General features: G+C 70.1%; 7 protein-coding genes across 7 annotated transcripts; 5 read left to right on the top strand and 2 right to left on the bottom strand.

Moving 5' to 3' along the window:
- Positions 1–943: 943 nt before the first annotated feature.
- AURANDRAFT_52444 (hypothetical protein) lies at positions 944–2,646 on the bottom strand (the record flags this gene model as incomplete). Its single annotated transcript, XM_009035393.1, has 2 exons — positions 944–1,409; positions 1,610–2,646. 2 exons carry the CDS (start codon positions 2,644–2,646, stop codon positions 944–946), a joined length of 1,503 nt encoding a protein of 500 aa, XP_009033641.1.
- Positions 2,647–4,429: 1,783 nt separating this feature from the next.
- On the top strand, positions 4,430–4,972 carry AURANDRAFT_5526 (hypothetical protein; the record flags this gene model as incomplete). The annotated part of the gene is made up of 1 exon (XM_009035298.1): positions 4,430–4,972. A coding segment is annotated over one exon (543 nt), but the record flags the coding sequence as incomplete, so codon positions are not given.
- Positions 4,973–5,293: 321 nt separating this feature from the next.
- AURANDRAFT_70818 (expressed protein) lies at positions 5,294–6,607 on the top strand (the record flags this gene model as incomplete). Its single annotated transcript, XM_009035803.1, has 4 exons — positions 5,294–5,734; positions 5,762–6,046; positions 6,235–6,360; positions 6,455–6,607. Coding segments are annotated over 4 exons (1,004 nt in total), but the record flags the coding sequence as incomplete, so codon positions are not given.
- Positions 6,608–6,658: 51 nt separating this feature from the next.
- On the bottom strand, positions 6,659–8,581 carry AURANDRAFT_58678 (hypothetical protein; the record flags this gene model as incomplete). Its single annotated transcript, XM_009035392.1, has 2 exons — positions 6,659–6,883; positions 6,956–8,581. The coding sequence occupies 2 exons, from the start codon at positions 8,579–8,581 to the stop codon at positions 6,659–6,661; spliced, it is 1,851 nt and encodes a 616-aa protein (XP_009033640.1).
- Positions 8,582–8,738: 157 nt separating this feature from the next.
- AURANDRAFT_61600 (hypothetical protein) lies at positions 8,739–10,605 on the top strand (the record flags this gene model as incomplete). Its single annotated transcript, XM_009035804.1, has 3 exons — positions 8,739–9,365; positions 9,566–10,123; positions 10,297–10,605. 3 exons carry the CDS (start codon positions 8,739–8,741, stop codon positions 10,603–10,605), a joined length of 1,494 nt encoding a protein of 497 aa, XP_009034052.1.
- Positions 10,606–12,405: 1,800 nt separating this feature from the next.
- AURANDRAFT_70817 (hypothetical protein) lies at positions 12,406–16,251 on the top strand (the record flags this gene model as incomplete). The annotated part of the gene is made up of 3 exons (XM_009035805.1): positions 12,406–13,883; positions 14,084–14,960; positions 15,294–16,251. 3 exons carry the CDS (start codon positions 12,406–12,408, stop codon positions 16,161–16,163), a joined length of 3,225 nt encoding a protein of 1,074 aa, XP_009034053.1.
- Positions 16,252–18,641: 2,390 nt separating this feature from the next.
- On the top strand, positions 18,642–21,478 carry AURANDRAFT_52441 (hypothetical protein; the record flags this gene model as incomplete). Its single annotated transcript, XM_009035806.1, has 2 exons — positions 18,642–19,847; positions 20,192–21,478. 2 exons carry the CDS (start codon positions 18,729–18,731, stop codon positions 21,359–21,361), a joined length of 2,289 nt encoding a protein of 762 aa, XP_009034054.1.
- Positions 21,479–21,843: the final 365 nt, after the last annotated feature.

Here is a 21,843-nt window from a genome sequence, read left to right as displayed (position 1 = left end):
GTTCATGGCGTTCCTGCTGACGGGCTACCTCAAGAGCTCGCTGGGCAAGTACCAGCTCTGCCGGGACAAGGTCGGCGCGTTCTGGGCGATGACGGAGACGCTCACGGGCTACGCGGGCATCTGGTTCTCCAGCGGGTCGCGCGAGGACCGGGGCGCGATCGCGGCCGTGCGGCGGCTGTCGCTGTTGATGTACGCGATCTCCTGCAAGGAGCTCATCGGCGACACGTCGACGGACGATCTAGTCGCCGTGGGGCTCGCGACGCCCGAGGAGGCCGCGCTGCTCGGGCCCGACGCGCACGCGTTCCGCTTCAACTCGGTCTGGGCCTGGCACCAGCGCCTGTGGGAGGACGCCTTCGAGGGCCACCTGCCGGGCGCGTCGAGGGCGCCGGCGTGGGCGCGGAAGCTCGTGGCGGAGAAGCTCGACGCGGGCAAGAACGCGTGCGGCGGCCTCTTCGGGACCATGAACTTCCAGTACCCCTTCTCCTATTTGCATCTCTTGTCGATGCTCATCGACATCTCGCTGATGATCAGCGCGCTCCAGGGCGGGTTGGCCGCGGGCGTCGAGATGCGGCACGCGTTCTGCGACGACGCGGACGACGACGACGCGATCCGCTGCGACCAGATCCTGACGGCCGTGCGGCGGTCGTCGCGGTCCGCGGCGACCGTGGCCATCGTGCTGGCGTCGTCCGTCGTGCGTCTGGTGACGCAGGCCTTTGTGTACCGCGGCGCGCTCAGCGTCGCCGCGTGCCTCGAGCGGCCCGTGGGCTCGGACATCAGCGACTTCCCGACGCTCACGTGGTACAATCTCATCAAGGGCGACAGCGAGTCCATCGAGGCGTCCCTCGAGGGCCTCCGGCGCCTCGCGTCGTTCCAGCCCGCGTCGCCGCGCGCGGCCGCGAGCCCGACGAAGGGCGCGGCGCCGGAGACGAAGGAGGCCTAATGTTTAGCTCGCCGCGTCCTCGTCGATGGTCGACGCCCGCAGCAGCGCGCCCAGGCTCCCGACGGAGGCGACGTCGAGGTCGTCGGAGCCGACGCGGCCCCGGAAGTGCGCCGGGGGCGTCGCGACGGAGTGGTGGGGCGACACGGCGGGCCGCTGGCGCCGCTTGCGCGCCAGGGGCGGCGTGTCCGACGGCGGCGCCAGCGGCGTCACCGGCGACGTCGCCTCGACGACCTCGTCGTCCGCGAGGAGCACGTGCGTCTCCACCGTCGTGCCGTGGGGCGTCGGCGTGAGCTCGAGCACGGCGCCGCTCGGCAGCGGCAGGTAGGGGATGGCCTCGATGTCCGTGCCCGTGAAGTAGGAGTAGAGGCAGCGCTGCACCGCGAGATGCGACACGAGGAGCACGGACCGCTTCTGCCGCTCGAGCTCGATGAGGATGGGCCGGAGCCGCGCGATGACGTCGAGGTAGGACCTGGGCAGCAAAAGGGTGATTCAACGTCGCTTCAACGTGAGTGTTCCGCGCGCGCGCGTTCCGGAAAAAGCATCCACGCTTCGAGACCGTTCCAAGAGATGATCGCTCGTCCAAAAATCAGCCAAAACGAGTGGAAAACGGCCGAGATATGAGCCTTTGAAGTTGGGAATTTCGCTCTCTTTTGCTGCCCTGGGTAGGACTCGCCGCCCGCGCCCGGGTAGCGGAATCGCAGCTTGTCCGCCATGCGCTTCTGCCAGATCTGCGGGTAGCGCTCGACGAACTCCGCGGCGCTCAGCCCGTCGAAGTCGCCGCCGCAGAGCTCGTTGAGCAGCGAGCTCGTGAGCACCGCGGGCTCGGAAGCCAACCCGTCGCCCCGGCGCGCGCCCTGGAGCAGGGGCCGCACGGTCTCGCCGTGGATCGGCGCGTTGCCCGTCAGCACGACCAACGCCTCGTCGCCGAGCCCAAAGTCCGCGCGAAATTTGGCGTGCGCCTCGGACACAAAGGCCGCGAGCCGCTTCGCGAAGACCTGCCCCCGCGCCGTGAGGCCGCCGGAGATGGCGCCGACCTGCGCGCCCTCGACCTGCGCGCGGCTCTCGCCGTGCAGCGCGAGCCAGATGCGCCGCGGCGCGATGTGCACGTTGCCCAGGAAGAAGCTGAGGTGCGACGTCAGGTAGCCGCTGCAGCGCCGCGTGATCACCTTCTCGCCGACGTTGATGAGCTTCACGTAGGCGCTCTCCTCGCCGTCGTCGATGGTCTCGTAGCGCGACTCGTACTCCTCGACGCGCCGCACGAAGTCCGCGAGGGCCGACGCCGGGTCCGTGCCCTTGTAGTCCGCGTTCTGCAGCTTCATGCGGTAGTTGCGCTCGAGGACGACGGGGTCGTCGCAGATGGACTCGACGAAGACGAGCGACACGTCGCCGCCCGCTTCCGCGCAGCGCCGCGCGAGCGCCTCGCGCCGCGCCACCGTCGTGTTCGTCGCGTCGAAGATGGCGACGCAGGACGACGGCTGGCCGTCGAGCCACGCGTACATGTCCTCCTGGCAGAGCATCGCGAGGCGCTCGCGCTCGTTCCGCGCTTCTTGGGTATTGGCGAAGAACTCCGCCGTCGCGCCCGCGAGGCCCCGCCGCCGCCGCAGCTCGCCGACGTTGAAGATGCGCGTCGGGAAGCCGATCCACGACAGGTAGCGCACGAGCATCTTCACGAGGTAGGACTTGCCGCGCGCGGGCAGGCCGACCATCGCCACCACCAACTTGTTCTTCGAGCCGAAGGTGCCGTCCGCGTCGCCAAAGGCCGTCAGGCCCCGGTCCGCCGACGAGCCCTCGCCGCTCGACGACGGGCAGCAGAGCGACTGGTTCGACGCGACGCGCTTCACCGCGCGGACCTCGTCGCGCGTCGACCGCGTCGACGGCGTGACCTCGTAGAACGCGTGGCCGCCGAGGAGCGACTCGTCCTCGTCCTCGGGCGCGTCCTCCAGCAGCGACGCCGCGTCGAGCCGCGCCCGCGCGTCGAGCAGGCGGCTCGTCGCGCGCCAGGCGCAGCAGAACGCCGCGCCGGCGAAAGCCGACGCGGCGCAGGCCTCGAGGAGCGCGGCCGCGCGCGGCGCCATGCCGGCGCCGCGCGCGCGTCGAGCGGTGTGTGTCTTTTGTGGTTTGGCGGCGCGCGCGAGCGCTGCAGCGAGGCGGCGCGAGATTCGGGCGACGGCAACTCTGGTCGCACAGCCTTCTTGTGTCGATTCCTCACTGGGGAACGTTGCCAACCTCGACCACAACGTCGATTTCGCGGGTAGATGCACAATGCTTGCCGTCCCAAATCTACCGGTGAGAGGAGTGGGTTAGCAGCCCGGCTGCTCTTTTCGCACTGGCATCCCGGTAGGGCGTGACGCGGCCGGGAGCGACGGGCGCGGCGCGGTGCGCCGGCGCGTGTGCCGGTCCCAAAGCGTGTGGAGCGACCCACCGCGGCTCGAGACGCATAGGTGAGCGCGCGGCGCACCGTCGGCCGCCATGGCGTCGCGGCGCGTGCTCACCTCGGAGATCGCTAAAGACATTCAGAAGATCGGCGAGCCCATCGCGCGCGCGTACCGGCGCACGAGCAGCACGGGGTCCTTCTTCGTCAAGGGCCGGCCGAAGACGGCCGCGGACGTCCTGAACAAGACGCTCGTCGTGTCCGGCTTCGAGCTCAAGTGCCAGAGCCACTTCGGGCCCGAGCGGTTGCGCGTCGTCGAGCGCGAGAACGTCGTCGAGGAGAAGCACACGCGGCTCCAGCGGTTGTTGATCGTCCTCGACATCCTGTGCCCCATGATGCACCCGCTGGGGACGTTCCACGTGCGCTGGGACTCGGCGATGGTCGTCGTCATCCTGCTCTGCGTTGTCATGACGCCGTTCCAGATGGCCTTTCCCGCGCGGGGCTGCGTGAACCCCTGGTCCGACCCCATGGAGCTCTTCAACCTGACGCTGGACCTCGTGCTGCTCGGCGACTGCGTGATCACGTTCAACACGGCGATCTGGGTCCAGGGCGCGCTCGTGAAGAAGCGGCGCACGGTGGCGGAGCACTACGTGCGGGGCTGGTTCCTGCTGGACTTCGCGGCGTCCGTGCCCTTCAACCACATCCTGAACGCGCTCGCGGGCTGCAAGGACGGGTCGGGCGCGCTGCGGTCTTTGAGCTTCCTCATCAAGATCCTCAAGACGATGAAGATGGTGCGGCTGCTGCGGATTATTCGGCTCGTCAAGCTCATGCGCACCATGGACCAGTGGGGCGACTCCGCGCCGTCCGAGTCGACGTTCACGGACGCGATCCGCTTTTCGCGATTGGTGCTCTTCATCATGGTGCTGTCGCACCTCGCCGCGTGCGTGCTCGTCATCATCGCCGACCCGAACCGGCCGGACGTCCTCGACGGGTCCAAGCGGTCCTGGGTGACGAACTACTACACGCAGTCGTGCTTCGTGCCCATCGCGCGGCAGAACGAGGAAGCCGGCGGCGGCATCGGTGGCGCGGGCACGGAGTGCGCGAAGCCGACGACGCTCCGGCTCTACACCATCGCGCTCTACTGGGCCGTGACGACGCTGACGACCGTGGGCTACGGCGACGTGTCGCCGCACAGCAGCGAGGAGATGCTCTGGTCCATCATCGTCCAGTTCGTGGGCACGTGCAGCCTCGGCTACATCATGGGCGAGGTCACGGCCATCCTGACGCAGGAGGACAAGTCCGCGGAGATGATCCGGGAGAAGATCGACGCGATCAACGCCTACATGCGGTTCCGGAAGCTGCCCGTCGCGCTCCAGGCGCGGATCCGGAACCACTACAGCCACATGTGGAAGCGGACGACGGTCTGGGACGAGCCGCAGATCCTGGAGGAGCTGCCGCGCACGCTCCGGGCCGAGGTCCTCGAGTCGATCAACACCGCGCGCCTGCAGGGCATCACGTTCATCTACGACCTCGGCAACGTCGGCGACGAGGCGACGGCGCAGCTCTCGCTGCGCCTCACGCCCCAGCTCGCGCACCGCCACGAGCCCGTCGTCCGCGAGAACCACTTCGGCAACGACCTCTACATCATGTCGAGCGGCCGCGGCGACGCGCTCTTCCACGACGCGGCCGTGGGCGAGGCGCTGTCCTGCGACCCGAACGTCATCGTGCGCACCTACGAGACAGGCGACTACTTCTGCGAGTACGCGTTGTTCCTCGCGCACGAGGCGAAGCACCCCTTCACGGTCCGCGCGCGGAACACGTGCGAGCTCTTCACGCTGAACCGGAAGGCGTTGGTCTACCTCGCGGAGCACTTCCCCAACGTCGAGGCGCGCTTTTTGCAGCTCTGCGAGAAGCGCCACGCGGAGATGGTCCAGATCCTGTCGTCGCCCTACAATCTGACATTAGTGCAAAAACCGGAGGAGGGCAGCGCGGAGGCGGGCGACGCCGCGGACTCGCGGCACCTGCGGCGGCAGGGCGCGGCGGCGACGGTGCGCGCGCGCTTCTCCGCCCTGCTCCGCCACACGCGCGGGGAGGTCGCAACGGTCGCCGCGGACGACGGCAAGGAGGACGACTCCGCGAAGCCGAAGCTCCACTCCTCGAAATCGTTCCCGAAGCACGGGTCCTTCGACCGGCTCGAGGACGCGCCCAACGCGGAGCGCCGCGAGTCGCACCTCAACGCCCAGACGCTCATCCGCATGAAGCTCTGGTCGAAGAAGGCCGTCATCGCCGCGACGCGCCGCGACTGGGTCACGATGGACGGCTTCGACAGCGTCCACGGCGACGACGACGACGAGTCGAGCCCGCCCATCCCCGAGGACTCGCCCGACGCGGCGGGCCGCGTCCTCTCGCCGGGCGCGTCGAAGCGCGGCCTCGGCCGCGCGTCGTCGAAGCGGTCGCTCGCGTCGCCGCACCACCGGGGCAAGGGGCCCCAGCTGGGCGCTGCCATCGCCCGCATGGACTCGCTCTCCGCCGACATCTCGCGCAACGCCACCGACGTCGCCGAGCTCCGCGACGCGCAGCGCGCGACGCTCGAGGCCGTCGGCAAGCTCGCCGCCGCCGCCGCGCCGCGGCCGGCGCCGGCCGGCGACTCGCGGGGCGCCGGCGCGCCGGACCCGGCGCTCGTGGCGCGCATCACCGAGGCCGTCCTCGTCGCCCTCGAGCGGGACAAGACCGAGGTGAAGCCCTTCGCGTAACCTCGAGGAGTGGGGACGGCTCCGTCGGTGCAAGGTGCCGCTCATCGGTGTCGAGCAGTCGAGGAGGCCTCTCCGCGCGGTGCGCGTCGAGCGCCGCGGCCGACGACGCGCGCGCTCGCGCACCCGTCGCCGGCGCGCGAGCCATGGCCGAGGGACGACGAAGCCTGCAGGACTTCGAGGCCGAGCAGGACGAGGCGCTCGGCGAGCTCTCCGACGCCGTCGGGCGCCTCCACGCCATGGGCCTGAACATCAACGAGGAGCTCGAGTCGCAGAACGCGCTCCTCGACGACGTCGAGGTGCGCGCCGCGGCGCGCGCGCGCGCGCCGCTCCTCGACCGCCGCGCGCGCGCGCGCCGAGACCGACCGATGTTCTACCCGCGGCGCCCTCTAGGCGAGCATCGACGAGGTCGACGACGGCCTGCGGATGCTCACGCGGAAGACGGAGGAGCTCGTGAGGAAGGCGGGCGGGAAGCGGTGGTGCGCGCTGCTCACGGGGCTGTCCATCACGGCGGTCGTGCTCTTCTACCTCGTCGTCTTCTTCTAACGGGTCCGGGATTAGGCGGGGGGGAGAGGGAGGCGCGGCGCCGCATGGGTCCTAGCAGCCGCAGGGCGGGCAGGCCCGGCAGCCCGCGAGGGCCTCGACGTCGAGCTCGATGGCCGACGTCGGGTAGTCGATGTCGAAGTTCGCGAGGACCGCCGGGTGGACGATGCCCATCGTGCCGATGGGCGTCTTCGCGCCGTCGCTCGCGACGAGCACGATGTGCGCGCAGCGCCCCGGGAAGTAGGTCGGGTCGTCGACGGGGTCCACGGCGTAGTGGACCTCCGACGCCGCGGCCTTGGCCGCGTCGTAGCCCTTGAGGCTGTTGCCGGCGTAGGAATCCGTGGGCGGCACGCGCGCGCACGCGAGGATGCGGTCCGCGAGGCCGTGGATGACCTCGAAGCCCGCCGTCGCGCCCGTGTACGTCGCCACGAGCTTGCGCGCGTTCGTCGCGCCGACGTCCGCGGCCGCGTCGCGCGCGACGACGTCCGAGACCTCGAAGAGCTTGAGGCCGCCGCGGACCGCGTGGCTCTTCGAGTGCTGGAGCGTCTTGAGGGCGCCCACGAGGAGCGACGTGCGCACGATCTCGAACTCCTCGGACGACGGGTTCGACAGCGTCACGGCCTTCGCCTTCTCGTCCGCGCGGTCGCCGTGGCCCAGCTTGTCGAACTGCTCGTCCAAGCGGCACAGACCGTGCGTGAGGATCTCGACGTAGCCCGCGCGCGACACCTCGTCGCGCAGCAGGTCGCTGAACGCGTTCAGGCGCGTCGGCCCGCCCGTCGTCGTCGTCTTCGGGAGCTTCTCGGGCACGTTGTTGTAGCCGTACGCGATGCCGACGTCCTCGGCCACGTCGACCGCGTGCAGGATGTCGGACCGCGTGCAGGGCACGGCGACCGTGACCTCGTCCGTGGCCGCGTCGTAGGTCGCCGGCGCCAGCTGCATCTTCTCCGCGAGCGCGCAGGCCCCCCGGGCCGTGAGCTCCGCGTCCGTCAACCCGACGACGCCGCGGATGTCGTCGAGCTTCGCGGTCATCGACCGCGGCGCGAGGTCCGGCGTGGCGACCGTGCGCGTCACCGCGCCGTTCGACGTATAGACGACGTCGACGGGCTCGACCTTGAAGGCGCAGTACTCGGAGAACATGGCGACCATCGTGTTGCAGACGACGTTCGCCTTGTACTCGTCCGTCGCCGTGCACTCGATAAACACGTCCGTCGTGTGGGCCTGGATGCGGCTGTGGCGGCCGTTGATGATGGGCGGCAGGGAGAGGACGACGCCCGCGGCGTCGCGGATGACGGGGTAGTTCGGCGCGTCGTAGATGATGCCGCAGTAGGGCTTGAGGTGCTTGCACTCCGCGGCGGCCTTGTAGTGGTCCAAAAGCGCCTTCGCCTTCCAGGACTTGTCCGTCTCCGTCAGCGGCACGAAGTCGATGGTCTCCGGCGCGCGGGCCGCGTAGGTGAACTCGGGCGTCAGCGTCGCCAGGTCGTGCGTGCCGATGGCGACGATCGTCCGCCGGCGGCAGATGTTCTGGTGGAGCTTGTCCTGCAGGTCGATGAACGACTTGTAGACGCGCGGGTCCTCGAAGCTCACGCCCCGGAGCACGGCGCAGCACACGAAGGGGCGGATCGCGTTCGTGCTGTCCGAGTCGACGGTCATCGTGTAGCGCTTTTCGGGCTCGACGAGCTCGAACTGCGGCGTCGGCTCGAGGCCGAGGAAGATGCGCAGCGCGCGCGCCATGCCCTCCATGCACAGCAGATCGTAGCGGTTCGCCGGCACGTCGATGGCGTACTCGACGGCGCTCGACAGGCCCTTGGCCTTGATCGTCGCCGCGTCCATGCCCATCTTCGACGCCGCCTCGGCCTCCGACGTCACGTCGTCGAGCTCGACGCCGAACTCGAAGCAGAGGAGCTCGAACTCCTCCTGCGTGTACGTCTTGCCGAGCCGCTCGAAGAGGTCGTCGCGGTTCAGCCCGACGGTCGGCATCTTGGTCGACGACGACGCCCTTGACGACGACGAGGTTGGCGAAGCCGAGCTGCCGAGATGCCGCAGGTTCAACAATTTCGGCACCTTGAACGCGTATCACGCTGCCCGCCCTCATCCGCCTCTCCCGGCGTCGGCGCGAAGCATGCTTCGACGACGAATGCTGCCCCTCGTCGCCATTCTCCTCGCGGGAACTGGGGCGGCCCCGCTGCGCGCCGCGTCGCCGGCGCTGCGCGCCGCCGCCCGGCGCGACGTCGCCGCCTTCCTCGACGGCCAGCCGGCGGGCGCGAGCGTCGAGGCCCTCGTCGCGGCCTTCGCGGCCCGGCGCGCCGCGCGCGAGCCCGACCGCGCCGCCGGCGTCCACGCCCTGAAGCGCGCGCTCCTGAAGCGGCGCCTCTTCGACGTCCACGCCATGGCCGACGCCGCGGACGCGTCGGTGCTCGACGGGGCCTGCGCGTGCCCTCTGACCGCCGACGAGTGCGCGGAGACGACGGTCTACAACAACACGCTGCTCCACCGCCCGAGCGACGGGAGCCCCATGGAGCTCTACTACCGGGAGACCCAGCCCCTCGACGCCATGCTCGCGGGGGACGCGCACTGCCAGGAGCTCCAGGGCTTCGAGGTCTGCGACGATTCGCCGGACTGCGTGCCGTCGACGGCGTCGCTCATCTACGACTGCGACGCCGCCGCGGCGACCATGCTCGGCGTGGCCCAGGTGCGGAGCGCGGAGCTGGACAACGACGACGCCGAGGTCTACGCGGCGCTCGCCGACCGGACGGGCGGCGCGGTCACGGGCAGGGCAGGACAAGGGTGATTCAACGTCGCTTCAACGTGAGTGTTCCGCGCGCGCCTGTTCTGGAAAAAGCATCCACGCTTCGAGACCGTTCCGAGAGATGATCGCTCGTCCAAAAATCAGCCGAAACGAGTGGAAACCGGCCGAGAGAGGAGCCTTTGAAGTTGGGAATTTCGCACTCTTGTCCTGCCCAGGTCACGGGCGACGACGACATGTTCTACGGCCTGACCTCGCAGACCGTCTACGTCTACACGCTCCTCGAGCTCCAGGGCCAGGTCACGTGCTCCGACGGCTGCAACTTCTACGACGCCTGCAAAACGAGCTGCGGCGGCCTCGCGGCGGAGGGCGCGGACCAGAGTTTGGACCTCGACACGTCCTGCACGGGCGTGCTCGAGTACGTCACGCCGGCGCCGACGGCGCCGCCGTCGACGGCCGCGCCGTCGACGGCCGCGCCCTCGCCGCTCCCGGCGCCCGCGCCGACGCTCGCGCCGCTGCCCGCGCCGACGGCGCCGCCCGCGCCCGCGCCGACGGCGCCGCCCGCGCCCGCGCCGACGGCGACGGCCGCGCCCACGACGTCGACGCCCAGCGCGGCCCCGACGACGGCGACACCGACGACGGCGACGGCGGCGCCGACGACGGCGGCGCCGACGACGGCGACGGACGCGCCCACGGCGGGGTTCCCGACGCCGCGGCCGACGTGGGGCGAGCGGCGGCCGACGCCCGCGCCGCGGAAGCCGACGCCCGCGCCGACGGTCGCGCCGACGCCGCGGCCCACCTGGGGCACGCGGCGCCCCACGCGCCAGCCCACGCGGCAGCCCACGGACCCCCCCTTCGCGGCTCGCGGACCGACGACGGCGCGGGCGGCGTCGCGCCGGCGCCGACGCCGGCGCCGACGCCGGCGACCATCACGACGTCCTCGTCGAAGAAGGACGACGACGACACGGACGCCGCGTCCGGCGGGATCCTGGCGCTGATCATCATCGCCGTCCTCGTCGTGCTCCTCGCGCTCCTCTACTACCTCAAGAAGCGGCGGGACGAGGCCGCGGCGGAGGCCGAGGCCCCGCCGCCGGAGCTCGAGGCGCCGCCGCCGCCCGTCGCCGTCGACGACGTCGAGGCCGACGCGGGCGCGCTCGTCGTCGCCTCGGAGCCGCCGGCGGACGCGCTCGTCCCCGCGACCGACGCGCCCGCGGCGAGCACGGCCATCAAGACGAAGATCAACGAGGCCGAGCTCTAGGGTCTTTTGGTGTTTACTGTTCTGCCTGCGTTGCGGGGTGTCCGGGAGGGTTGTCGGCCGAGGCGTGCGGCGGCTCGTCGGCGCGTCGAGCCGCCAAGGTTCGCAGCACTTCTGCCACTGGGTCTCGAGCTTGCTATGCGCGTGCCGCGCGCACCGATGGCGGTCCTCGATGGCGCGCCGCTCTATGCCACTCCGGACGATTCCTGGAATGCGCTCTTGCTCGTGCTGAACTGCGGAGGCGGCGACGCCGCCCGTCGCCTGGCTGGAGATCGCGACAGCCTTACTACAATTCGCACCTACATAAAGTTCGCGCCCGATTGGGCAGCGCTCGAGCTGGCGCTCGAGACGGGACCATATGACGAGCGCCCGGTCCACGACTGGGGCGATATCCCCCCGTTTTCGGTAGAGACCGTCGTGGCCGAGTACGCTCGTTTCCTCGGCCTCTTCAAAGGCGTGCCGCATGGATTTCTCTCGCCGCCGCCCAGCTGGCCGAAGCTTTGGGACGACGACCTTTTTGAGCCGCCATTCTCCGAGCTTGTCAAACTGGTCTGGAAATTCCACTCGAAGCGAGACTCGTACGCGGACGACTGTCTCGTACTCGCTGGCCGAGAGATCCCTTACTATGAGTACGAGGACAGCCCTACCTGGAGGGAAATCGGCAAGGACGCGGGACTTCTTGGGTACCGGCGACTGTACAAACGCTATGCAAAAGTCTACGGGACTCCGCCGCCGTCGAATGTTTGGCCCGACGTCACCGCGCTCGTGGTTTTGGCCAACAAATGCCAAAGCCACATTGATGAATGGGGAGGACGCGTAGACAGCAGGCTGTACGTTCCAGCAGGAGACGACGAGGTCGAAGTGAACTGCGATATCGTTTGGGGCCCCCAATGGGGGCCACACTCAGCCTGGGGGCTCTGGTTCTACTACCCGGGGCCGGTACACGGGTAATATATCTCGCACCAAACGCCCCCCCCCAGGGAGCGCCCTAGCGGTACCGCCGCCGCGCGAGCGCGAAGCCCGCGGCCGCGCCGCAGAGCGCCGCGGCGAGCTGGAGCCGGAGGACGTTGTCGCTGAGGACGCGGCGCGCCTGCGCGAAGACGCAGTACTCGACGGCGTAGGACTGGACCGCCGTGCGGCCGGCGAGGAAGGGCTTGAGCATCGCCACGGCCGCCAAGTGCTCCGGCGCCGCCGCGTACTTGAGGTAGTCGTCCGGCGAGTCGAACTCCGCTACGATCGTAAAGTCCGCGTTCTGCGGGCACTCCGGCAGCTTGATGTCGCCGCCGAGGCGGTAGCTCCGCACGTACGGCAGCTGCTCCGGCAGCGCCGCGAGGGCCTCGCAGCCGGCGCGGACGTCGGAGTTCGTGACGCCGACCTTCCACTTGAGGATGACCGTGTGCGTGAGCGTCATGGCCGCGGCGCGGTCGCGGCAGTCGCGGCGGCGGGCCGTCGCGCCGCCGGCGCGGACGTCGTCGACGCCGAGTGCCGCCGGCGCGCGGAGAGCGAGCGCGCGCGCCGGACGTGGCGACGGGCGGAGACGAGGCCGAGGAGTCGGAGAGCGGCGGTGCATCGTGAACCTCAACGTCGACACCAGCTTCGCGCGCGCAACCTTTGACCCGAGCGATTCAAGCGCGGCCGGGCGACCGGCGACCTTTGACCCGGCGGATATGCGGATACAATTAGCAGCCTCTCGCATAATATAACTGCGCGGAGCGGAAGAAGGGCTAATGGGCAGCCACCAGTCGACGTAACCGGCTGTTCGAGGTGGTCCTCGTCGGCTCGGTGGCGAGCGTCCGCGGCGCCATGGAGCCGCTCCTCCTCGACGGCGGGTGCGCCGCGTCGCCCGAGCGGCGGCCGCGGCGCCGGCCCTTTGGGGACCGGCTCCTGGAGCGCGACAGCCTCCTCCGGGACAAATACGTGACGCGGGCCGTGTTCAAGGCCGTCGCGCTCGTGGGCATGGTCGCCGTCTTCGGGACCGTCGACGCGTGGCGACGACCAGGGTCCCGGCCCGCGGCCGCGGCCGGGGCCCTCGGTTACCCCGCCGCGGGCCCGCTCGCGGAGCCCGGGGCCTTCGGGCTCCCCGCGCGCTTCGTGCGGAGGCGGCTCGCCAACGCCACCGTCGACGACGACGACGACGAGTGCCCGACGAAGCCGGGCTGGGGCCCGACGCTCGGGTGGATCTTCCTGACGCTCTACCTCTTCCTGGGCACGGCCATCGTCTGCGACGAGCTCTTCGTGCCCGCGCTGGAGGAGATCGCGTCGCGCTGGGAGATGTCCGACGACGTCGCGGGCGCGACGCTCATGGCCGCCGGCGGGTCCGCGCCGGAGCTCGCGACGTCGTTCATCGGCACGTTCACGGGGTCGTCCATCGGCTTCGGCACCATCGTGGGCTCGGCGGTCTTCAACGTGCTCTTCGTCATCGGCATGTGCGCGCTCTTCACGCCCCCGGAGCTCGCGCCGCTGCGATTGACGTGGTGGCCGCTCGCGCGCGACTGCTCCTACTACGCCATCACGCTGGCGACTTTGGCCTGCTGGTTCGCGGGCACGAGCCCCAACGCCATCGAGTGGTGGGAGGCTTTGGTCCAGTTCACGCTCTACGTGGGCTACGTGCTCCTCATGTCGCAGAACGAGGCGCTCGAGGCGTGGGTCACGCGCAAGCTCGGCGGCGCGGCCATCGACGTCGCCCAGGTCGCGCCGGCGACGCCCGCGGTCGCGCCGTCCGAGGTCAAGGCGCCCCCCGGGGTCGCCGAGGTCACGCCCGTCGTGCCCGCGCCCGCGGACGCGAAGGAGGCCAAGTCGCCGCCCGACGGCAACGGCGACGCCAAGGCGAACGGCGACGCCGCGCCCGCGCCCGCCGCCGCCGCGCCGAACGCGCCCGGCGAGAGCCCCCGCGGCGCGAGCCGCCAGTCCATGAGCCTGCCCGCGGGCGTGACCATCGACGCGAACGGCAACTACGCGGCCCGGCCCCGGAAGTCGACGTACCTCCACCGGCCCACGGGCTTCCGCGCGGGCATCATGACCATGCTCATGGGCCAGGGCGGCGACATCGGCACGACGACGGGCACGTCCGTCGTCGCGGAGATCTCCGGCGACGTCAACGAGACGTTCGCGAAATTGGACACGGACGCGAACGGCAAGCTCGACGTCAACGAGCTCAAGCGGCTCCTGACCATGCTCGGCGGCCACGAGGGCGACTACGACGAGGGCAAGCTCGCCAAGCTCCGCACGGAGCTCGACACGGACGGCGACGGCTTCGTGAGCCGCGCGGAGTTCAAGAAGTGGTACCTGACAGGGCAGGAAAAGGGTGATTCAACGTCGCTTCAACGTGAGTGTTCCGCGCGCGCGCGTTTCGGAAACAGCACCCACGCTTCGAGAGCGCTCCGAGAGATGATCGCTCGTCCAAAAATCAGCCGAAACGAGCGGAAAACGACCGAGATAGGAGCCTTTGAAGTTGGGAATTTCGCACCCTTTTCCTGCCCAGGTACCTGACGTCCGAGACGCGGCTCCAGCACCAGTGCAAGCGCATCTTCGACGAGATCGACAAGGACAAGGACGGCATCATCAACGCCGCCGACATTTCCGTGTTGGTGGCCCACCTCGCGTCCGCGGGCCGCGGCGCGGACCCCGAGTCGGCGGCGGCGGAGTTCTCCGAGGAGATCTCCTCGGGCGGCTGCGACTACCCGTCCTTCCAGCAGTGGTACGAGAAGACCATCTTCTGGAAGAAGGAGAAGGAGGAGGCCGAGATCATCGGCGAGGCCGCCGAGTCCATGTTCGACCAGGTCAAGGACCAGCTGTCGAATTTACACAAGAAGTCGCCGGGCGAGGTCGCGATGATCCTGCTCCTCCTGCCGCTCAACGGGTCCCTGGCGCTCACGGTGCCCGACTGCCGCGCGCTGGACAAGGAGCACTACTGCTACTACGGCTTCGTGACGTCCATCGTCTGGATCTTCGTCTACTCGACGGGCATGGTCTCCGGCATCACGGCGATCGGCCTCCAGATCAACGTGCCCGTCTTCATCATGGGCCTGACCTTCCTCGCCGCGGGCACGTCCGTGCCCGACCTCCTGTCCTCCGTCGTCGTCGCCAAGCAGGGCAAGGGCGACATGGCCGTGTCCTCGTCCATCGGGTCGAACATCTTCGACGTCTGCGTCGGGCTGCCCGTGCCCTGGCTCTGCTACACGATCTTCAACTGGAAGAACGTCACGACCTGCTCCCAGGGCGTCGGCATCTCCATCTGCATCCTCCTCACCATGGTCCTCGCCGTCATCGGCTCCATCATGGGCTCCGGCTGGAAGATGTCCCACAACCTCGGCGGCATCATGTTCCTCCTCTACTTCCTCTTCGTCGTCCAGGAGGTCGTCCGCGAGTGGCCCTTCACCTGCGCGTCCTGCTAGGCAGGCCCCCGCGCGCCCGCCACCGTTCTATACGCGCCTCCGCGCCTCGTCGGCGGTCGGGGCCGCGGGGGACTCGGGCCGGCGGCGCGACGGCTGGTGCGAGAGCGGGTCGCCGACCCTAGGCTAGGCCGACTAGGGCACAGCGACGCTAGGATCGAGGCTTTTGTCCGCATCGCTTGTCGCACTTGAAGCGCTCGAAGTGCGCGCCGACAACCACTGCCGCCGTCCGCCAACGTTTGAGCAATGTCGACCATGCGTCTCCTCCCGTGCCTCCTGGCCGCCGCCACGGCGCTGCAGCTGCCGTCGATCCGCACGGCCGTGCGCCCGCGCGTTTCCGCCCTGCGGATGGCCGAGGAGGGCGCGCCGGAGCCCGTGCCGACGCCCGCGGAGGCGCCCGCGGGCTGGCAGAAGGTCGAGGAGACGAACATCTGGGGCGACGACAAGGTCGCCGACATCCGCATCGAGGGCGGCCAGACCCTCAAGACCTTCAAGATGCCGCCGCATGCGGAGCGCGTGCAGTACATCCTCACGTCGCCGAACGGCCGTCCCGTCAAGGCGCGCGTGGAGCTCTGGATCGGCCCCATCCGCTGCGTCCACGAGCTCATCTACGACTGCATGAACGGCTTCGACTTCCCCCTCAAGGCCACGCTCCAGTTCAAGAAGCTGTCGCCCGTGCTCAAGATCATGGGCGACGCGGACTTCGAGTTCCCGCTCGTCGCGGGCGTCTTCGTGCCCTCCCCGGAGGAGAGCGACAAGATCGGCAACGCGAACAAGGACATGTTCTACAGCGCCCCGCTCAAGGACAAGGTCCAGGGCGGCTCGACCATCGACGACAAGGGCGGCGCGATCCGCAGTTTCGACATCCCGCCGTCGTGGGAGAAGACGCAGATCATGGTCTGGTCCACGGACACGGGCAAGAAGTCCTTCAAGACCAACATCGAGGTGCTCTCCGGCCCCAACAACCAGAAGCAGCACCTCAACCTCCGCTGCGGCGGCTCGACGCAGCCGTACCACGCCGTCATCGACACGCCGGGCAGCAGCCAATGGGTCATCCGCTGCAACTCGAAAAAGTACCTCGAGGACGGCCTCTTCGAGATCGCCGTCGCGCCCTACGGCCCGACCGTCGACGAGGGCCCGCCGGCCGTCGTCCTCAACTCCGGCTTCTAGGGCGCGAGCGAGCGGCGGCGAGCGAGCGAGACCTCACGTATCCGTCATCGCCGCGCGACACCCGGCAAGTAAAAGACCATGCCTCGATATTGTTAGGTCGCCGCGAGGCACGCGGCGACGAACGCGCCGGACTCGTCGAGCGCCTCCTCGCCCTCGCGGACGAAGCGCGGGAAGAGCATGAAGTCGTGGAACATCTCGTCGACGACGTCGAGGGACGCGTGGGGCGCCGCCGCCGCGAGCGCCTCGGCGTCGCCGCGGAGCAGCTCCGCCGCGCCGGCGACGATCTTCAGCGGCGTGGACGACGGCGGGCCGGCGAGCGCCCTCGCGTGCGCCTCGTCGTGCGCCCGATCGTCCTCCGGATGCGCCGCGGCGCCGACGACGTCGACGGCGCGCGCGTCCAAAAAGTCGCCGTCGCCGTCGTCCAGGGAGCGGCGCGGCCCGTCGAGCCGCGGGTGGTGGCGCAGGAACGGGCTCCAGCACAAAACCCCCGCCGGCGGCATCGCGGACCGCTCGAGCGCGCGGAGCGCGAGGTAGCAGCCCGCGCTGTCCGCGGCGACGGCGACGGGCCCCCGCGCCGCGAGCCACTCGTAGGTCGCGGCGACGTCGGCGACGGCCGCCGGCAGCTCGCGCTCGGGCGCGAGCGCGTAGCGCGGCACGACGGCCCTCACGCCCGGCGCGCGCGCGAGCAGCGACGCGACGGCGCCGCGGTAGGCACCGGGCGAGCCGACGACGAAACCGCCGCCGTGCACGAACATGAGCGTCGCGTCCGCGGCGCCGGCCCGGGGCGCGACGACCTCCGTGCCGTCGACGGGCGCGCCGGCGAGCGGCGCCGCGTCGTAGGCCCGCAGCGCCTCGTTGTGCGCGTTGCCCTGGGCCATGAGCTCCTCGAAGAGCGCGCGGTTCCGCGCGACCTCGCCGCGGAACGCGCCGCTCGGGTCCGCCTTCGCCGCGACGGCGTCGTGTGGCGTCGCGTCGTAGTGCCACCAGGGCGTCCGCCGGATGGCCGCGAGCAGACGCTGCACGCCGCCGCGCTGCGTCGACAATGCGCGCGCAGCCTTGGAAGCGGCGCGCGTGCTCGCAGCGCTTGTAGGCAATGCTGCCTGTGATGCGGCGCGCCTGCCAGCGGCGCGCGTGCTCGCAGCGCGTGCGAACGCAACGCGCATGCCGCCGGCGCCTGCGTACGCGACGCGCAAGCCAGCGGAAGAGGAGCTCATAGCTTGGCCGCCTGCGTACACGACGCGCAACCCAGCAGCAGCCGACCTCATAAGCCGCATGCGCAAATAATACTTCACCGTGAGAGCGATGCACTTGTTGCACTTCCCAAAAAGCATTACGCGGGCCCCGGCGCGCGCCAGGAGATACCGTTGAGGTCGTTGATGACGTGGCAGACGTCGCTGCACTTGGCGACGTTGAAGTCGGGCCGCCGGTCGCGGCGCGCCGGGAGCGGCGCGTCGTCGTCGTCGAGCACGCACGTGTGGAGCCGCCGCCGCTTGCCCTGGAGCACGGACTCCAGGTCGTCGCAGAACGACAGGACCTGGTGCGGCGCGAGGTCCAGCGCCGCCAGCGCGTCGCCGAGCGCGTCGTCGGCCGCGCGCGCGACGACGTCGAAGGTCACGCCGGCCTGCTTCAGGAGCTCGTCGACCTCGCCGTCGGGCGTGTCGGGCCGCGCGACGAGCGCGATGGACATGGACCGCGCGGCCGCGAAGGTCAGCAGGCTCTTCATGCCCGGCGGGCCCATGCGCCACTTCGAGTCGTTGCGCCGCGCGTCGTCGAGCGCCGCGAGTTCGCGCGCGCCGCTCAGGATCGCCGCGTCGCCGCCGGCGGACGCGGCCGCGGCGCCGACGGGCGCGGTCGCGCCGTTGCGCTTCGCCGCGAGCTTCGCGGCGTACTTGGCCGCGACGCCGCCGCCGAACTCGGGCGGCTTCGTCTCCCGCTTCTCCTCCTCCGGCGCCGCGGCGCCGCCGATCGCCGATTCGAGCTCCGCGAGCTCGTCGGCCTCGCTCCGCGCCTGGTCGAGCCGCTCGCGCACGGCCCAGGGCTTGCCGATGCTGTCGAGGCCCCGGTCCTTGAGCTCCTGGCGCACGGCCTTGGTGAGCATGTCCTTGGTCGCGATCGACGCGGGGTCGCCGCGGAGGCTCGCGAAGGCGAGCGGCGACGCGACGCGCTCCGCGCCGCCCGTGCGCCGGAACAGCTGCGCGTCGACGCAGACCGCGCGCACCTTGAGCGTCTGGCCGACGGCGGACAGCGACCGCATGAGCTTCTCGTCGGCCTTGACGCTCGACGACGTGTTCACGTAGGCCGCCGTCGAGTTGACGAAGCTGCCCGCGCGGCGAACGGTTCCGGGCGCGAGGCGCGACGCGCGGCGCCAGCGGGCCAGCATCGTGATTGATGCGGCTGCGGCAGGACGGCGTCGCCTGCGGTGCGCTCTCCCGCGCAGCCGCTGCAGCTTCGGCCGCTCTCCGGCAGCGACCACCACACGCCGCGTCGCGAAACATTGCCATTGGCAGCACACGCCGCGGGTGACGAGCCCCCCGACCTGGCGAAGAGCGCGCGGGGACGGCGCTCATGTCGGCGGAGATGACCCAGCGCGGCACGGGCGGCGGCACGCAGCACGGGCGCATGCCCTACCGGGACCTGCGGCAGGAGGAGTCGATCAACCCCGGCGTGCGGCGGCGCCAGCGGCTCGCGTCGTGGAAGACGGTGCCCGAGTCGTTGAACTTCACGGTCGAGGAGAACGAGGTCTGGCGCACGAAGCAGGCCCAGCTCCAGTACACGAACCGGAACCGGTGGTGGACGTCGTCGACGAGCACCACTTTTAAGCGGTGGGTGCTGACCATGGTCGTCGGCGTGCTCACGGGCGTCGTGGGCATCTTCATCACCTACTTCACGCAGTACTTCACGCGAATCAAGTTCGCCGCGGTGCGCGACGTCATGGACAGGGAGGCGGCGGGCGACCTGGCGCGCGGCGCCGCGTTCTTCGCGTACCTGGGCTTCAACGTCTTCTTCGTCTGCGTCGCGACGCTCATGGTCTGGATCGAGCCCGTGAGCGCCGGCAGTGGCATCCCCGAGGTCAAGTGCTACCTCAACGGCATCAACATCCCCCGCATCGTCCGGTTCCGGACCTTGGCGTGCAAGGCGCTGGGCGTGCTGTTCTCCGTCGCGGGCGCTCTACCGGTGGGCAAGGAGGGCCCCATGATCCACTCCGGGTCCGTCATCGCCGCGGCGCTGGCCCAGGGCACGCGGTCGACGTCGGCCTTCGGCACGGACTGGCGCGTGCTGGAGTTCCGGACGGACCCGGAGAAGCGGGACTTCGTCGCGTGCGGCGCGGCCGCGGGCGTCGCGACGGCCTTCGGGGCGCCCATCGGCGGCGTGTTGTTCGCCCTGGAGGAGGGCGCGTCCTTCTGGTCCACGGCGCTGACCTGGCGCTGCTTCTTCTGCGGCATGATCACGATCTACACGCTCTACGTCGTGCGGAACACGGAGAACCTCTGGGGGTCCGCGGACTCGACGAAGATGTTCTCCTTCGGCGAGTTTACGAGTTTCCGGGACGGCATGGCGAACTTTAGCGTCTGGGAGCTGCTCCTGTTCATCGTCCTGGGCGCGCTCGGCGGGCTGACGGGCGCGCTCTTCAACGGCATGAACCAGGGCAGCAAAAGGGTGATTCAATGTCGCTTCAACGTGAGTGTTCCGCGCGCGCGCGTTCCGGAAAAAGCATCCACGCGTCGAGAGCGCTCCGAGGGATGATCGCTCGTCCAAAAATCAGCCGAAACGAGTGGAAAACGACCGAGATAGGAGCCTTTGAAGTTGGGAATTTCGCACCCTTTTGCTGCCCAGGCATGAACCGGCGGCTGACGCAGTGGCGCATGCGCCGCGTGACGTCCAAGGCGCACCGCGCGCTCGAGGCCGTGGGCGTCTGCGTGGTCTGCTCCTGCGTCATGTACGCCATCCCGGCCATGTGGGGCGCCTGCACGCCGAAGCCGCTCGTGCAAGTCACGTGGACGCAGTTCGAGAAGGACATGGTCGAGGAGCTGGTGCCCTTCGGGTGCCCGGACGACGAGTACAACGAGGTCGCGTCCCTCTTCTTCACGGATAGCGACACGGCGATCAAGCAGCTCTTCCACTTCCGGGAATCCGGCGTCTTCAACCAGGACGTCGAGACGTTCAGCTCGCTGGCCGTGGCGACGTTCTACGTGCCCTACTTCCTGCTCGCGTGCCTCACCTACGGCATCGCCGTGCCCAGCGGCCTGTTCGTGCCGTCGCTGCTGAGCGGCGCGGCGCTGGGGCGGCTCGTGGGGCACCTGCTGCACCGGCTGGACGCGCAGAGCGGCACGTTCGCGGACGCGGGCACGTACGCTTTGGTCGGCGCGGCCGCGGGGCTCGGCGGCATGGCGCGCATGACCATCTCGCTGACCGTGATCCTGCTGGAGGCGACGGGCAACGTGGCGAACCTGCTGCCGCTCATGCTCGCGCTGATGGCCGCGCGGTGGGTCGGCAACGTCTTCAACCACGGCTTGTACGACGTCCACATCCGGCTCAAGCGCCTCCCGTATTTGGAGGAGGACGCGCCGCGCGTGGCGCTGGAGCGGTCGGCGTCCGCGGCCCAGTGCATGAGCCGAGATGTATTGACGTTCCCGCCCCTGGCCACCGTCGGCGACGTCTACGACACGCTCGCCAACTGCAAGCACGCGTGTTTTCCCGTCGTCGCGCGCGACGACGGCCGCCTCGCGGGGACGATCATGCGCCACACGCTCTGCATGCTCATGAAGCACCGCGCCTTCGCGGCGCCGGGCGAGGACCCGAAGGACCGCGACGACCTGCGGACGCGCGCGCTGAGCCCGCTGCTGTCGTCCGCGCTCTTCGAGCGCGCGTACCCGAAATTCCCCGAGGTCGACGAGCTCGAGCTGAGCGACGCGGACCGGGGCTGCTGGCTGGACCTGAGGCCCTACGCGGACACGGCGCCCTTCTCCGTCCAGGACTGCTGCTCCGTGCAGCGCGCGTACCGCCTCTTCCGCACGCTCGGGCTCCGGCACCTCTGCGTCGTCGACGCGCGCAACCGGCTCCGGGGCATCATCACGCGCAAGGACCTCGACGAGCCCACGCTCGACGAGAAGCTGTCCTGGGTCAACGACGACGCCGACGCCCTCGAGAGCTTCTCCGTCGAGGCGCACCCGTCGACGATGGCGCGCTTCGCGATCTGACGCCGGCGCGACCGCGGCGGCCTCGCGGACTTCCGCCGGCGCTACGGCTGGATGACCGCCGCGCCACGGCGCGGCGCGACGCTTGCGACGGTGGTGGTCTAATTCGAGGGTCCTGGTAGTTGGCGGTGGGGAGATCGCTCTCGAGATCGCTCTTGAGATCGCGGGAGCGCTCGCGCGGACGCGCGCGCGCCCACCCCGGCGACCCTTGCATGCGACGTCAGAAACACAATTTCGCCGCGCATTGTCTCGAAAACGGCCGACGCGGCTCTCCCGACTGCGGCCCCACCGTCGCCCCCGGCTGTTTAAGCAGAGGCACCGGGGTCGCCTTTGACCCGCGAAGTGGCTCCGGCGCGCCTGTGGCCTGACGAACCACCGCTCAAAAACTCTTCAGACTTTTCCTTTCGGCGTCGGCGGCGCGCGATGGGTAACTCCGCCCCGACGCCAGCCCCCCGACCCCGGCCCGTGCCGAACCCGACTCCGTA

The sequence above is a fragment of the Aureococcus anophagefferens genome (assembly GCF_000186865.1).
Source record: "Aureococcus anophagefferens unplaced genomic scaffold AURANscaffold_3, whole genome shotgun sequence".
Classification (NCBI taxonomy): domain Eukaryota; class Pelagophyceae; order Pelagomonadales; family Pelagomonadaceae; genus Aureococcus; species Aureococcus anophagefferens.
This window is presented reverse-complemented; position numbering and strand designations above follow the sequence as displayed.